The following is a 17,446-nucleotide window of genomic DNA, read 5'->3' on the forward strand; positions in this document are numbered from 1 at the left end:
AACGGAAGAAGAAAAAACAGTAACATCCGGGAAGTTAAAACCACGTGCCTTCATACTCCATCTCACAGGGCGTTTGCGGCACTGTGGAAGCTGCAGGACTTCCTAGCCATAGAGAAGGCCTCTCGAGATGTGTTTCCATCCGCGCCGCGTCGTCTGTTCAGCGGTTGCTGAGTTCGTGGTATACGACGCGCACGCACAAATGTCCCAGCATGTCACGTATCGCTGCAACGTTATCACGTGCCAAGCAAAAACAAAACTCTCAAATCCTACCATTTATTAGACAGTTGCGCTCGGAACTGTATTCGTTGCGCAAGGATATTGCCTGTGTGCAGCTCGTACCTTCGGAAGCCCTGTAAACGACCCGTGAAATGGAGTACACGGTCCGTCCTGCGAAACATTTGGCTGCTGCGACTTATCAGGCATTATTCCGTGCTTCAGAAGCTCCTCATGCCAACGGCGCGGGTAGAAGTGTCCGGTTTCTGCAGCCGCATACCGACGAAGCCTAAACACCCGTTTGCTCCGTCTTACCTTCGTATTTTCATATGATCCTCGACTCGAAGCTCTTCCTCCACTCCACTGAGTTGAGCCCGACGCCACCTCTCGGCTGAAGACACTACGCTTCATGAGAATTGCCGTGAGGTGTCAGTGAAAAGCAGTTACGCCGTCTCTTGACAGGCGGCGCTGCCATCAACTTCCCGAGTCGAGGTGGATCGTTGAGTGGAGGGACGTTCTATAACACGGGCGGTTAGATCTAACTTATTACTGTAGTGGGACAAAATTAATCCGAAGCTTCTCGCAACGCTTTTTCATCAATCAAGGTCTAGCTTTTGCTTTGTAAACTTCTTCGAAATGCTACCAAAGAGTGCAAAAACATGGGCAAGGATGCCAAAGGTCGTGATAGAAACGTGAAACGCCATAATTCGCCGCAATGGCAGGTGCATTGTTGCGGGACGCAACTCCCTAAACTCAGGCGTGCGAAAGTAAGACGTACGAAGACTCCGTGTGGCACTGTAGCAAATGCCTCGCTTACAAAATCGAAAGCGCGACCGAGCCTCTAACTGCAACGTGTATATAACGTCACGCTTCTCCGGATGTATGAGTAAGACCAGTGATCGGCCTAGTTGAAGTGGGTTCATCTTGGGAGAAATGGCCCTAGAGAAGACCCGTGTCGTAATGATCGTCAGAACCTCTCGTCGGACGGGAGGCTGTCCGGTCCTACAGACTTACAACTGGTCTTATTTTGATTCCATTTTCCTCTAAGATGTGCCCCAAATGAACTCCATATCAGTTCGGCGAAAGGACGACGCGGAGTTAATTTCGCGCATTCATTTTGCGTTTGTGAACAGGCGACATCCCGGTCGCTGTTCCAAACCAACGCGCTCTACGTGGGTCGGCCTCCGTCCTACAGTCGGCGTTCTTTGCGAAGAAAAAAAAAGGTAAGGAGCGAGTCCGTCTCGACTGATTACCAAGTCGTGATCCGTGCGGGCTTTCACGCCCTCTCGTGTGCACGCAACTGCCGAGTCGGTGCACACAGGCAGCAGCGGCAGTAGCAACCAGAGGGGCCGCAGAGTTTCGTGCAGTCACCAGGGACGTAAGATGGTGGCGCGCCTTCTAGCCAGATATAGCAGTGCCAGAGCCTTGAACAGAGGTCGCACAGAAAACGCGTATCGAATAGAGAATAGCAGTTTCCTCTCGCCAATTCAAAATTGAAAACTGATAGGCATCGGCTCAAAACCTGTAGCATGAGTGTCATACTGAGGCATTAAATCTGTTCTCGAGTGTGTTAACACAAGAGTCTAACCTTTCGGCGCCGAGGCAGCTGTATTATCAGTATTGTTTGAAGAGTATTTCAAGAAGGCTGTCATTTTTCTTGTGTTTTTGAACTCGCTCTAAAACCCACTAATAGGTGTCTTTCTTTTCTTTCTTATTACAAAATCATAACGCATGCTTATTAAATAGAAAAATTGAGTGCCCTTGTTTCTTATTTGTGCTGCTTGCATTTTTGTTCCAAGAACTATTTGCTCCCCCCTTTAGAAATAATCATGACGCTTTCGCTAGTCTGTCAAGGGTTATGTAGCTCGGGTCATCTATTCCCAGTCTGGTTTCCTGAAAATTTACCTGTAAGTCGTAACTTGAGAACAATAAACATTGATAAATTATGTTAAACCTTGTACCGTTTTTTTTTTTTTTTCTCAGTGTCAGAACGGCGATACCTACGAGGACGTCTTATTATACATACTCCTCTTTCTCGCATCATACGCTGCGTAATGGAGACATGAGACGAAGGATTCGAATTCCGATTCACAAAGTTGCGGGTTCTTACAAAATCCTTGTCATCAACCGACCACGTTGCCTTAATATTGTTTTATAATACGTCGATGGCACGGTGCTTTTTCTAACACACACAAAATGATTCATCAAATAAGCTAATTTTACTACTTTCCTATCCAGTGAACATATTTAAAAAGTAAGATCAGTTAGGTCCTTAGGTCCGCCATGTTTTATCAACTTGTCACCTTGTCAACATTAAAGTACTATCGTGGGCGTTTGCAACCGGAACGTACATGCACGAAATAGAGAAAATAATTTCTGTGGTTGGCCGTGGCATACTAGAAAGTGGATGTGCCATGTACCCGTTCACTGTAGTGGAAAAGTGAGTGGCATCATTGAATGAAATTTATCAGCGAATCTAGTGAATTCATTTGATGTTCGTGCTTTGAATTGTTGCGTTCAGATTGCATATGTCCATGACAGTACATCCTTAAAGCCTTCATTTAAATGCTTGGAGGCGCTAGCAGTGGCCAATAAATTTGTAATACATGCCGGTGTTGACAAAATTTTATTGCACGCACGTCTGCAGTTTATTTAGATTTCTTTTTCGTGCAATAGCAATAAAAAGACAGCCCATCACATGTTTTGATCCGTCAGGTTTCGACATTAGCTTCGCATTTGGCTTGGCTTAGATTGAGTTCTACTGTCTGCTTTGGTATATCCTCGGAAGTATATTCCTTTGTAGCCGCATATTTAGAATTCTGGCTTGCTGACCTCGCGATCATTACTTATCTATAAATCTATAACTCAAGGTGGTTCCCCTTATAACAGTTTCGTTCGCAGGCAGTGAGCTGCCACAGTACGAAAAAGTACGAACATCCACGAAATTATTCCGCAGGAACTTTATTCAAGGCTCTTCGACCCTACTCTTCTGCCCCAACAGAGTTTACATTTGCAGTGCCTGTTACCAGCAGCTCATCCATAAATAATTTTATAGCCCTGTCATATCATGCATTGCCATCAACATAGCAGGTGCTTTGTTTTTTCTGTGCTATACAGAATTTTTAAAAATTAGCTATGGCAGGTAGCGCAATTATATTCCTCTAGGTGGATTATTCGAAGAAACGGACACGAGAAATCAAAATACACAATAGGCTAAATAACAAAATTAATTTCGTTTATTAAACTTTAACTAATTATTTTACGCGACACACTGAAATTTATGAATTGTAGCCGGCGACTTCGCACAGCATACCCACTTGGAAAGAATTCTCAGAAGGATACCAAGTTCGAGACATTCATTCCCAAAGTATGCGACGAAATACATTGGCTTTCCAGTTATTGTTGCCCTTGAATGCATGAGACGTCATTTTGTTAAAGAATTAGGTGGAACAGTGCAATCTTACCGCAAGTTCTGACGATGCGTAGCTCCAAACCGGTGCCATGTCCTCACAATTCCTTCCAAGGCCTTGCGAACCCACCGGGTACAATTTGTAAATTGCAGTCAGTCCGGTAAGGTAGCCAGTTTAAAGTTTGATTAGTGAAATTTGTTATTTAGTAGATTATGCATTTAGATTTACTCTGCACCTAATGTCCGCCTCTTCGAGAAATCCAGCTCAGGGATTTGAATTGTGCTACCTGCCAGACAGAAATTTTTAAAAATTCTCAGTATACTAAAAAAAAAAAACGTCTTGTATAGGCCAGCACCGAAACACTCTCGCTGAGCATCCGTTGAATTTTTTTTATTACATTAAACACAGAGAATATCACTTCAGAACAAGCGTTCTCATTATTTTTTTAATTATGATGCAGTGTTTCGTCTCCTCGAGTGTTCATTTTGATGGTATTACATAGCAGGCCCATAAACTAGGCAAAGCCATACTCTAAGCACGAACATTAAGAACGTGAAGATTGCGTTCGCAAGCAACACGTCTCCTAGCTTCTCTGTCGGATGCTTGAAGCTGACCCTCACATTCTATTTCTGTGGGAGCTAGTCTATCTCTGTATAAGCGCATTTGCTATCATGTGACTTTCTCCACACCTGTCATGAGCTCGCAGCAACTTGATTGCAGCTCCACTGTGTTACTTTTTTTTACCTTGTAGCAACCTTAGAGCATAGTACAAATATCGCCTACCACCTTATTTTTCAGTGGTTGTGTATTTTCACTGGCATAAAAAATGTACAGAGTCGCTCGAACGCTGCCCTGTGAACTTAATGATAAGTGCTTAACCCCTTTATATCTAGGCAGCATTTATCTAATTTATCATTTAATTTTATTATTTTATTTATTTAATACAATTTATAGTACTTTACTTTCACTAAATATGTTTGAAAGAATGCACACCTGCCTATTTGGTATTGTATAAGTGCCCACCTTGGGCTATTTTCGTTGTGCATTTTACCTTATAAGCCAGTTGCACGGCCATTCTCTTTTGTTTCTACTGCGAAAACTTAACCATACCAATAGACCACGCGAATTATGAAGGTGTCGATCCCCGAGCTTATTACAGCGCCATAGTTTTCGTTAGCAAAACTGCATCAAATTTTAAGATTGTGACGACAGCTATCTTTTTTACACTTTCCACAGAAATATATGAGTCTTTGCCACAATGTATACAGTACGGTTCACTGCTTAAGGTAGTAATCCGCGTACTATTTCGCTACCGATTTACAACTGAAACGCCTCATTAAGGCACTCAGACTGCATCGCAATGGACCAGTCGTCCTATCATTCCTTTTATTCTGTCGATGAACTATAGGCGTTTCATTTATGTCGGTTTTATTACCAGCTAGGCGGTCCTTTTAGGGGTGGACCCTTTAGGAGTGGGATGAGTGTCATCTTTGTAATATTTGTTAAGTGAGCAAAAACAACCTCAGCCACGTCAGGGCTACAGTGACTGTTATATTTATTTTTACTTCAAGATAAATCAAGCACTACGCGCTAGTCATACACTGTTGTTTGGCATTTCGGGCAGGCCCCAGGAACTCAGTGGGGCCCACGTGAGGGGAGCACTTCTCATACCCTTGACTTTGCTTTCGGTATTTGGCCTTTAAGATAAGGGCCGGTAAGAGACACAAAAACATCCATTCCAAGCCAAACGCGAAGCCGCGGGAGGGCTCCGCAGTCGCACATGACCGCGAACGCCTTTGAGAGACGCCGCAACGTCACCACTTGACTAAACTATAATGTCCTTGTGATAGAATTTTAGAATAGTTACTCTATAGTACACTATAACGAAACGTACCGGTGACTGCACGAAACTCTTAGCGCGGCAGGTAGAAACAGCAGGGGCACAGAATTGAACAGGATAAAGAATGGAACAAGAAACACAAAAAAAGAGGCAATAATGCAACGCACGGGGGAAAGGGGAGAGAGGGGGCATATAAAATGCGCATGCGCAGAGTGCAACGAGGTGAGGGGGCGGGCCAAAACTCACTTGAGTGTGTTGTGTACAAACTGCTGGTGCGAGCAGGGCAAGCGGCGTCCAACTTGGGGCTCTGAGCGTTCATTTTCACTGCACGAGGAGAAGAAGAAGAACGAAAATGATAAGTGCGGTGCATCGGAAACTACGCCTAGAAATGCGAGAATTGAGGCGGGCGAGAAGCGTAGCGCCCTCTCTTGGTGTACGTCTGCTTGGCGATGCGTAACCGAATGGACACCGTGGTTTAAAAAAATATTGAATATCTCGAAAGAACGCTGCCATCGATGATTAGAATTCGATCGATACTTGCAATAGACCCATGTGGTAACATCTTCGGAAAGTTTGAGCACTGTGGTAATAACGTTCTAGATTTCTGAGCCGTTTGGTTCGTTCAATGAGGTGTCAGTGAAATAATCAAACTGCTCAGGAACCTACAGCGTTATTACCATTGTGCTCGAAATTTCCGAAAATGTTCTGCAATCAGTCTCTTTCTTAAATATCAATCAGATATTAATCAATAACTGCAATTTTTTGAGAGATTCAATATATTTTTAACTGTGGAGTCCATTCAGTTACGCAGAGCCGAGCAGACGCCCACCAAGAGAGGGCGTTAGGAGTCTCGGACGCCTCGAGTCCGGCATTTTTGTGCTTACGAACGAAAAAACTAATAGTTAGGGGAAAAAAACGACACTGATCGGGAAGCGCTCACAGGCAGCAGTGATGTGGCGTCGGAGCTCAGAAGAGAGCGTGTACAAAAAAAGTAATCAAAGCAGGGATCACACAATGAATCAAAGTGGCGGCGAGATTCACTGAAATAGGGAGGATTCAGGAAGCTTTAAAGGTTCGGCAAGTGAAGGTGGAGTTCGCTGGGTGTGGGATTGGGGAAAAGGGGGAAGGGTGCGGTGTGGGGAAGAGGTGCGCCGCCGGGAATCGCGGCAACTCCGGGGCACAATTATTAATAAATGTCGGCCGAGAACCGAGGACGCGATGACAACTGGTATTAAACGGAAGGCCAAGAGTGGGGGGTTGGGGGGTGCAAGGTGGCCCAGGCCGTTGTTGCGAGGAGCCATTGCATTCCACAACGACAACGTGTACAGCCGCGCGACACCGTCTTCGGATAGCCGAGCCGATGGCGGCTTCGCGTTCCCGCTTGACGTCTCCTTGTGCGCCCCGACTTCCGCGCTTGCTACGACTGTGTCAGCACGCGGCGCGGAAAAAAAAAACGTTGCTGAGACGTTAATAAGAGAGAGGCGGATGCCTGAGTGCCGCGACAGCAACGATGATTCGGAATGGCGTTTCGTTCCGTGGGCAGACCTTGTCTCGGGAAAGCATAGATGCGTTTGCCTTTTCGTGAATACGTCTTCAGCCCCTGGTGCTGCCTCGCTAGACTTGTATCGTCTTCGCGGCAGGCCGTCCTTGGAATGCAGGCAGCTGTCTACTTCCTTCTTCTTTTTTGTTTTCCAGTTGTATGCGTGACTGACGGCCCTCGTCAACACTAGAAAAGTTGGGATGCAATTACGTCAACGATGACAAGTGACGGAATCGGCCAACTGCTTGTCACTAAGTTATAATGGCTTCGTTTGTTGACAGTCATCATGTAAAGTTTTCGCTATCGCTTCAGTGCAAGGCAAATCGCGATCGCTGAGAGGTAGTACCGCATCCCGGCGCACTTTCAGAATGCTCGATTTGTATTTTTTCTTTAAGAAGAAACATCAACGCTTGCGTCAAGTAAATTTCGGGAGCATGTGAATCAGGAGAACAGTGGCTCCCCAGCTAAATTCGTCCGCTGGTGAACTCTAGTAATTCTAGATATCAAACAAAATTGACTTCGTGTCAGAAAATAGGCAGAAAGGCTTTAGCATTAGTACATAGTTTTTGCAACACACGCAAGCTCCGAGCAAGGTGCTTACGGTTAATCTCCGGATGACTACTTCGATGTTGTATATGCTCCCAGGGCGCACTTTAAAGATCCACCGCACTGTCGACCTCATCTATCTCGCCTATCTATCTAATCTATCTCGCCGAACTCGCCTATCTTGTCACCTCTGATTTGCTCACATGCCCCAGCCCCAGACGATGGTCTCCGAGATTTGCCCCAGGCCACGGTCCCCGATAAGCTGTGTGCGCCCGGTGCTCTCATCATATACCGCCATGGACCGCTGGCTACGGACACACGGGCTTCGTGTCCAGACTCCCCTACCCACCACCCTCCCACCTCTTCCCCTTTCTTGCATGTCACGGAGCAGGCGGGGAACAGCGGGATCGGGCGAAGCAAGGCAGGCGCCCGGCTGCCCGCCCCGACTTCGTTGTCCACCGGTTGCCTCGGGAAACGGCGTGCATATACAACACACACTCACGCGAGAAGGACGAGATTCAGCAGCGCACGCACTTACACGCACTGTAAGGGTGTAGCACCGAGGGGGGTACACGCTTCGTCTCTCTGACCCATACGCCGCCGCGGCAAAGAGAATTAAATTCGAATGAGCGGATTTTAATGACTCCAGAACAACACCCGCGACGTGCAATAAACAATGGGCGAAGGGCAGTGGAATGATTATAGCAAATCGAGGTTCTCTTGTGGTAACATCCTCGCCACCTCTATTTACATTTGTTTTTACCTCTTGCCATTTCCCCTTTAGAGAAAACGAAAACACGGTTGCCTAGGTAGCCGACAGTAGGCCTGCGTTTTTGAGCTGTGAATGTGCTTTAGATGCATCAGCAAGTGAACGACATAGGTGCTCCGAACGTGAGCTTCGGAGTCAACTATGGAATTGCGATGAGGAGTTGTTAGCGTGCCATCTTGGAGCACTACACTAGTGCAGCGCAACCAACACGAGGACGCAAGAAGAGTGTCCATGTGCACTTCTCGTTTTTTTTTTTTTCGTCATGTCTGCACTACAGTAAGATTCCAAGGAAATTTTTCAATGTAACCGGTGCACAAGATCATTCACGGCGGCAAAGGTAATTGGTGTTAAAGAAAAAGGTAACTGGACCGTGGCCTCATGCCTCACAAGCCCTTGGAAGCGATACGTGCACTACTGCAGCTTCTGCAATCGAGAGATATCAGTGAGCGGTGGTGTAGTTTCGATGTGTCCCTCCGGACAAAGCATAATCCTCATTGTTGACTCTGCTTTCTTCGTTTCTTTTCACGATCCAACTCCATTTCCCTTGCATGGGGTAGCAAACCCGAGACTTGCGTCTAGTTGGCCTCCCTGCCTTTCGTTCAGTTTTCTCTTTCTTTCAATCTCCCTCGGTCAATCAGCGCACAGTTTGGAGTTACGAACTGAGAAATGGCGTTAAACTGGGTGAGCCACCGGCGGACAATGCCCGACGACAATGTACTGTCCAAAACGAGCTCGTGTCTGCCGCACTGTGAGCGTACTGACGTTATGACGCTACAAGATGCGCAGAGCTTCGATATGTCGGAGTGTCGCTTTCAGAGAAGAAATTATCCTGACTTTCAGACTTACAAGTTCATTAGACTGACAAGTTCATTAGACTGACAAGTTCATTTGACTGACAAGTCCAAGTAGCCACTGACAAACACATGGCCACTGAAGAAACATGACAGAAAATGTGCAAGAGCACAATAATGAATTTTGCATCTCGGAATACGTACGGTACCACCGTATGATACCTTCATTGAAGAGGCGCCATATAAGTGTGTGCATTTCATACTTTAAGCGGAAGTGGGAAAGAGAGGACGCGAGAAACCGAAATATAAATAATGTGGACTCTGAAAAGTGAAAAAAAAAATTAATGTGCCTATAATCTACACCTTTACACCCTCTTGTGAATAAGGTGATAAAAGGTATAAATCTGGCTATAACTTGACCCTTACACCCTCTTGGGTGTAAATCTTCGGAACGTAAGGGTTTGAAGCACACACATACTTACACTCTTTATCACTTTTAAGGGTGCAAATTATTTTGCAGTGCGCTCTGCGCGCGGTCGACGATCTTTCCTTTGCGTCAGCTTCGCCGTGAAGAGCACTGAAAAGGATCCATTTTTCGTTTCACCTTGCGTGCATAAGCCGGCCGTTTTCCGGAAACGAAGATTCTTGGACCATAGCCGTGCGCGTCGATACCGCAGAAAGCAACGACAGCATTATTACACTATTCGAAGTCGACAGGTCTACGCAATGGATTAAGAACTTGCTACGCATCTTTCAACTGTGCACGTAACTAGTGCTCTTTCTCCCTATCTATCTATCTATCTATCTATCTATCTATCTATCTATCTATCTATCTATCTATCTATCTATCTATCTATCTATCTATCTATCTATCTATCTATCTATCTATCTATCTATCTATCTATCTATCTATCCCCTATGTCTCCTTCCTGTGCAGGATAGTAAACCGGACGTGCGTCTTGTTAAACTTCCTGCATTTCCTTGCTTCTCTTTCTCTCTCCTTTCCACTAGTCGCGCTGCGTGCATACTTCAGTCACGTGCGCACCTCAAAGGTTTTTAGCGTGTTCAGGTACTTCAAGAAATCACGCCGGTGTTAACCACTTGTGGATGGAAGGAAACCTTGGCGAGTTAACGGTCCACAAAAAAAAAGAAGAAAGAAAAACGATGACGCACTTATGCGTACCCCACAGGTTATAGGAGACGGGGTAGACGAAGAGTGTGATATAAATCGGACCTCCAGGGCTTGTTAGAAGAGCTCAAATATCTCAGCGCGTGAGCGGATTTTTCTTTTCATTTTTTTTATTCTCATGCCTACATTCGTACGGCGCCGCCGAAACCAAGATCCCAACTTGCCAATCAGTCGAACAGCACAGCTTTTGGGCTTTCTTCTCGAAAGGGTTAGTTTACATTAAAAATGCGGAGTGAAAAAAAAAACAAGAAAAAGCATCCACGAGATCTTTGTAGAAAATGATTTGGTTGAAAACCACAAGGAGAATGAATCAAAAAGTCACTGCGACGATCGCGGTCTCGTAAAAAAGTAAGTTGGTTTTCCCACTAATGAAAAACCACACAATGAAACTATAGCCCAAATTACTGCTTACCTTGCCATGTTATTTCTCATTCATTCAACCAGCTTTGGCTGACAACGTTAAGGTGACTGCAAAAAAATAGCATTTAATTCTAGCTCATATCTAACCTAAATCGATTCTTTGTGTGGTCGTGGATTTTGTCGGCGGTGTTGTGGATTGCACACAGCGTAAGAAACAGAGCCACATCGTGTAAAAACGCGTTCCCGATTTTTTTCTTATTTTTTTAGACATTAAGAGACTGTGCAAAGAAACACGTAACCAGAACTTTCTGTACCTGGTTCGTTTTTAGTTCAGTATTATAAGCACACGTCGGGCAGGTAAGTGCTGAAGCAAACCTCGAAAAGAAAGCATGCCTGGCAAGGAGCTTGAGAACAGCGAGCCCGAACCCCGAGCATACGTAAGTCCCTAAGCCGACGTTGCAGGGAAGGCAAATGCAATGGCTTCTAGTGGCTTTGGTCGGCGCGCGAGTAGGCTACAGCCATTGTTTGACTTCAGCGCACGTCGTAGGTATACAAACGCTTCTTGGACGACTGCCAACTAAATGATGCGCTCCGCAGCTCGAAAAAAAGAGTCCGGCGAGACAAACATTGCTAGCATTCTCAGCGGTGAAACACGACCGATCGTTTCGCATGAAGCTAGTATACGCGAGAGAATATGCTGTTGTAATGTACGCGTATGACGTACTTTGCACGCTCACAGTCGTTCGATTTCACGCATTAAGCACGACACTTAGATGACATTCCGTACTTGCTCTGCGAACTCTCTCTCTCTCTCTCTCTCTCTCTCTCGGTTCGATTCGCTTGCAAAGCGACTTCTTCGAATTCGGACATGTCCGCGTGCAGCAGGGTGAGTCGCTCAGCCAATCCGTCAATCCGATTCGCACGTGTTTTCTGCGAGCTATACGCAAATGAGTTCCGGCCATCGTCCTGTACTATCTATCAAGATCAATTTGAGTTAAAATACGGTATGCACCAGCCGCTTTCCTTTTCACTAAAAAGAAACTACAGACGCTTGTGAACCGGCTCCTATTACTGGTAATTGCAACGGCGTCTAATTGGCCAACTTTCCGTGTGGCAACGCGCTGCCACAGTCGCGAAGCCCCTTGGGAAACATGCTCCCTTGTTGCGACTAATATTCAGCTCGATAGTACATCGCGTATCACTACCTGTCGCTGGGCTAGCTGGTTCGTGCTTCTTGAGGTGGAAAAGACGCGGATATAAGTAAGGAAACGACCAGACAGAAAAGAACGTCGCCGTTTCGTAAGCAAGGCGCCAGCGTGCACGATAATAGACCAGATAGCAATAAACTGAATGGTCCGAATGCACGCGTTATTGTAAGAAACACGCAAACAATTAATGTCCATTCCGCCACAGCCTCAGCAACACATCGCTGGTACGAATCTCTTGTTGTTTTTCTGATGCTAACATGCCTCCATTAACTCGCGTACCAAGGCATCTTTGCTTTTGCCGAGCGTGTGGATATCAGGAAAGCTTAGCTCACACGTACTGGGCCCACAGTGCATAGGCAAATGTGCAGCAATCTTGAGCTTGATTGAAACCTCGTTCTCCCATCCTCTGTCATTAGCACAGCGGCCTGTTTGGCCAATATAAACCTTACCGCAAGTACGCGGAGTTTCACAGACAATGCCGACCGCGCGGGCAACATATTAAATATACAATTCAATTCAGTTATATTTCAACACCTCTTATGTTATTGAGGACCCTGAAGAAAAAGACAACAGGGCTTTACGAAGTCCACGGCCCCATTTTATCATGCTTCTTCCTATACCGAGGCAGTTTCTGTAATATTGAAATGCGTTGGCACAAGCCAGCTTCCGTGGTGCCAAGAAAATAATGGGTACCATGTACCCGTTAGCCACTTTCTCGAGGTTATGAGCAGCTTTGTGAGCATGCGGGATAACCAGTGGGCATTTGTTCACTAGCGGCTTGGCTTTCTGCGTTCCCTTCCCATTCTGAAGGACAGTGTCAGGTACTGCAACCACGACCGAGCAAGGGTACCCGGCTAAACGTAGCAGTGTGACGTGATGGTTAAAGCTTCCCTGCATCATGTGACAACAAGACTTTGCTAACGCCACCTAGAGAGAGATGGAGACAATAGCCATCCTGACAAGTTTATTGTGCGCAGAGCCAAACGGCAAAAGCTCCTTGCGCAAGCATGGACAGTACGTCCGGCAGCTGTGTAGCTCAGAGAAGGACAGGCTCAGGTCGAAACATATGTAAGTGGCCATCCGATAAGGGTTAGCTTACACAATCACTAGAACGCTGTAACGTTCTAAGAACGTAAATATACTAAACACCTTTGCATCGTCAAAGGCCTGAGTTATCTCTCGGGCAATAGCAGGCAAAAGCATGTCGCAAAAAACTTGCGCGATACAATAACCGATGCAGATGTCCTTACTCTGTATGTAAATTTGATCATTGTAAGAAACAAAATGACATCACTCTGGATGAAAACTAGGCGTTCACAAGCATACCGCGAATGCTGTACTGCCGGCCACGCGAGCGCATGTTTCTGTTAACAAATCAGAGCACTGTACATATTTAATTCCGCCTCTCCTACTACGTAATGGCTCCCATACACGTATGCCTCAAGGAGTCTGTGCAGTACCGCGATTGATTACATAGGAAGCAATCTGGAGCAGCAGACGCTAGTAACAGCACTACGCCAACACGGCGGGCTACGTTACAATGTCACGAGAAACCGTCTCCACCGGATCCCTAATGATGGTGCAGATACAAATGAGACATTGCCGGCGGAACTCCCGGCTGTCTTTTTCTTTTTTTTTTCGATTCGCGGAGCAGAGTTACTGCCCACTAAATCGTTGTCTTGTCATTGATTATGCCATGAACACTATCCACTCCAACCATAGGGCAACGCTGTCTTCTTTTTTCTAACTATCTATTTTCTCTTGTTTCCGAAATGCTCTAGCACTGGACGTCATTCTCCGACGCTGCGCCGTGCTCGAGCCACGCCCCTAACAATGTGCCATGCCTACACCTAAACGATAGTTCGTTTATTCGCTGCAGGAAGACGACGGTGACGAAGCGAGGAGTAACGTTATACACTATATGTGTTCCCTGTGGGACCATGAACCTGTGGTATGTGTTGTCTGTGCACCTTATGGGGAACACAGCAGTAACTATAGTGACTAGAAGTATCGGGCTACCTTTTGCGTCGCGTTACGTGCTTGTGACAGCAATGTCGCAACGTATCGTGCCTAATCTTGTGCATCCGGTTCTTGTTCACATCGTTCTTGTTGTTCACGTCGTTCTTGCTCTTCACGTCGTTCTTGCTCTTCACGTCGTTCTTGGTCGTCACGTCGTTCTTGTTCACGTCGTTCTTGCTCTTCACGTCGTTCTTGCTCTTCACGTCGTGCTTGCTCTACACGTCGTGCTTGCTCTTCACGTCGTTCTTGCTCTTCACGTCGTTCTTGCTCTTCACGTCGTTCATGCTCTTCACGTCGTCGTCGTCGTCGTCGTCGTCGTCGTCGTCGTCGTCGTCGTCGTCGTCGTCGTTGTTGTTGTTGTTGTTGTTGTTGTTGTTGTTGTTGTTGTTGTTGTTGTTGTTGTTGTTGTTGTTGTTGTTGTTGTTGTTGTTGACGTATAATCAAATACTTGTGTACGCTCTTTCACTCCTGTGTAGTAGGTGGCCGGACGTCCTTTAGTTACTGGACTGCTTTCGGTGCTGGTGCCCGTAGAGACATTCACTGTGAGCATGTTCTCGTATGCGCATCATGCCTTTGGATATTTTTTTTTATTATTTTCCTTTTTTTCATTGTTGCTTGAGGAACGAACCTGGGATTTCGGGTTAGCCGGCCCTGACGTAGCCCGACCTTGCCACGTCTCTACACTTAAATAAAGATAAGAAATATAATGAACGTAAAATTGCAATATTTAGTGCCTAACGGGAAACTGCTAATTGTCCTAGTACTTGTACTTAAACGCAAACTTGAATGACTGCTGTTGTTCACTTGTGCTCTTGTTAGGCATGAATTAGGTACTCAACGCCACCTTAAATTTTAACCCGGTTACGTTTTCGGGACCAGGTGGCTTTGGGGCGGACCTTTTTTAAGACACGTTTCAGCAGACAATTTTAACCGCTGCGGAGACTGAGTGGCTGTGGCGCTGAGGACGAGGACACGGGTTCGACTGCAAAACACGGCGGCCGAATTCTCATGAAGGCGGAATAAAAAAAAAAGAACTCTCGTGACAGCTTTGCTGCGACTGCGCGTTAAGGAACACCCAGGTGACCAAAATTAATCCAGAGTCCCCCACTATACGGCGCCCTCATAATCCGATGCGCATTTCATAGGGAGTGCGCCCCAGATTAATTAGTACGCAATTTCTCCTCCCTTGGCAAAATCTTTCACTGGCTCATACGACCACATGAAGCTATATCATCTTCTTTCCCGAAAACACTTCACATTTCAATCCAAAAATTGGAGGGTCTGATGAGCAAATCAGGGGCCTAATTCCCAAAGCCGTTCGCTCGAAAGTGCTCTTTTCCATTGGCCGGCTGCCTTAGCTAGTGACATGTCCAGCATTAAGATTGGCTGAAATTTTTTCTAAGAACAATTCTAGCGTGAGAGGTTTTTGTGAACACGAGCTTCAGTTCCGCAGATAAGGCGAAGGAAGTTTCATGAACGGGAATTATTAACATCCACGAGAGAGTATCACAATGGCTACAACAACAACGAAAGTTTAAAATCTCGTAACGGTTTCTCATAACGAAAGCTGCGCAGTCGAAGCTATAGGTCGCGGTTCCTTTGTAGCCACGCGCTGCTCTCCGAGTGGAAGACAATCGCTCCCTCTCAAGATCGTCAGATGATTCCGCGAAGTTACGATGAGTGCCGCCATACCACTTCATCAGTCTAGCTAATATGTATCATAAGGTAGCGCTCAATGTTCTTGCGAAACGAATTCAATCCATAATTCTTGTATTGGTGTTGTACAGGCATCAAATTCGTAAATACGTGTACTAATACAGGAGTGGACACATGCAAGAGCTGTGCTTGTCTCTTTCTACGTTCGTAAACGCATGCATCTACGAACACGCCGCACGTCTCTGCAACAACGCTGGCTAACCAATCAATGCGCCTATCCCCTTACTAACTGTTGGACTCCAGCGGCGCTGCGGGCTCAAAAGCGAGCGATTGCATCAAATATAAAAAGAGCCAGGCAAGTATCACAGTGAAATCATTCATTCATATCAAGCTTCCACTTTTACTAATGTGAGACAGTGGACTCGACGATGACCTCGTCTCCGAGATTTAAATCATTTACGGCATACTCGACAAGTCATCTCGCAGGTCGTCTCATGGGTACAGTGAGACCTGATTACCGCTAAATGACCCGCTTATTCTAATACAGCTTCAAAGCTGTTTTTCCACGACCTTAGTAGCACTACACGAGCTCCCTCACGTGCACTGTTCCTATCACTTCACTTTTCATGAAACCGACCTGCAATGACATGCTCGTCACGCCGGCAGGCGTGCCTAGAGCGTGCCGGCATGTTTCCTTAAGATTCAATGAAGAGCCTTATGTTGGGTATGGATGTTACGTCATTTAGACTGTCCAATTTCACTGCTTCATTTGTTAAGTAATTCTCTATGTTTATATTGGTATATATGAGTGCTCATATACATACTTTCTGTTGACGTCCTGCGAATTCGTTACTTTTAAGTGTTAGAACCGTTATCAAACTTGCAACGTTATGTTGCTGTTGTTTCCATTGCTTTGTTCTGGTTAATAAATATCGAAAGTACACTTTGCAAGTTTAAGGATTCATTATTTGCATGTTCTGTGGCGTTAATCTTGTGAGTAGTTGCATGCGGCGTCATTATCTTTTTCTTTTTTTTTTTACATGCGTTGTTCGGAGCTTGAGGGCTGTAAAAACAGTCCCCTTGCGGTTTTTATGTCGCCCTCCTCGATATGCTAGACGGAAGAAAGAAAGAAAGAAAGAAAGAAAGAAAGAAAGAAAGAAAGAAAGAAAGAAAGAAAGAAAGAAAGAAAGAATGAGCACCTCGCTCTCTCTCTTTCTCTCGGGGCATTCTGAGAGTACCAGCCAAATAATGCATGCACCGTCAGTAAGCAACAACAGCGCGCACGTGCTGCGAGAATCCGGGTGCCTCCTTTCCGCGTCCTGCTGCGCGGTGTGAAGACGAAACCGACGCACAATCGCCGGCGCGTGCAACGCGGGCGTCCGCGCTTCACCGGGAAGCGCGCACTCTGCGAGGCGCAACTCGGCCCGTCTCCGCATATACACTCTCGCTCGTATCCGTACCGAGTGAGTTGCCGCCAGTGCGCGCCCTCTCGGACATGGCGTGAGAGGGGGCCGGATCACGAAACGCGCACCGGCACTGCCGGTCAGCCAGCGGCCGGCAGCAGCAGTAGGTCGACGCTATTTCAGCCCTCCAGAAACGGTTCCTCACGCCACCGGCGATGGCTCGCTGTCCCGCGCGCTCTGTTCTTTTACCTTTCTTTGTTCTTTAATCCTCTTTGTCTCGGAGCCGCTCCGGCGATACCCCGGCTCCCAAGGCGACGGTGCAGCGCACAAAGACGTATGTGCGCTGCAGTCGCCCCCCCCCCCCCCCCCCCAACCCTGGGGCATCGGGGAATCTAACACGAGCCGCAACTTGCTGCGGCCCCTGTAGTCGAGGTGCAAGCGGCGTCGCGACATTTCTGAGGATAGACGCGAACGTCCAGGGAGCTGACGTTCGTATACGCGG

General features: G+C 46.4%; 1 protein-coding gene across 2 annotated transcripts in view; it reads right to left on the reverse strand.

Annotated features, from left to right (window-relative positions):
* LOC126517943 (uncharacterized) overlaps positions 1 to 17,446 on the reverse strand; it is a 162,307-nt gene that overhangs the window by 113,647 nt on the left and 31,214 nt on the right. For both annotated transcript variants that reach the window (XM_050167765.3, XM_055064436.2), the window contains exon 2: positions 5,710 to 5,787. In XM_050167765.3, coding sequence (XP_050023722.1) covers positions 5,710 to 5,787 — 78 coding nt within the window. The remainder of the gene's footprint in view (positions 1 to 5,709; positions 5,788 to 17,446) is intronic.

The sequence above is a fragment of the Dermacentor andersoni genome, chromosome 11 (assembly GCF_023375885.2).
Source record: "Dermacentor andersoni chromosome 11, qqDerAnde1_hic_scaffold, whole genome shotgun sequence".
NCBI lineage: Eukaryota > Metazoa > Arthropoda > Arachnida > Ixodida > Ixodidae > Dermacentor > Dermacentor andersoni.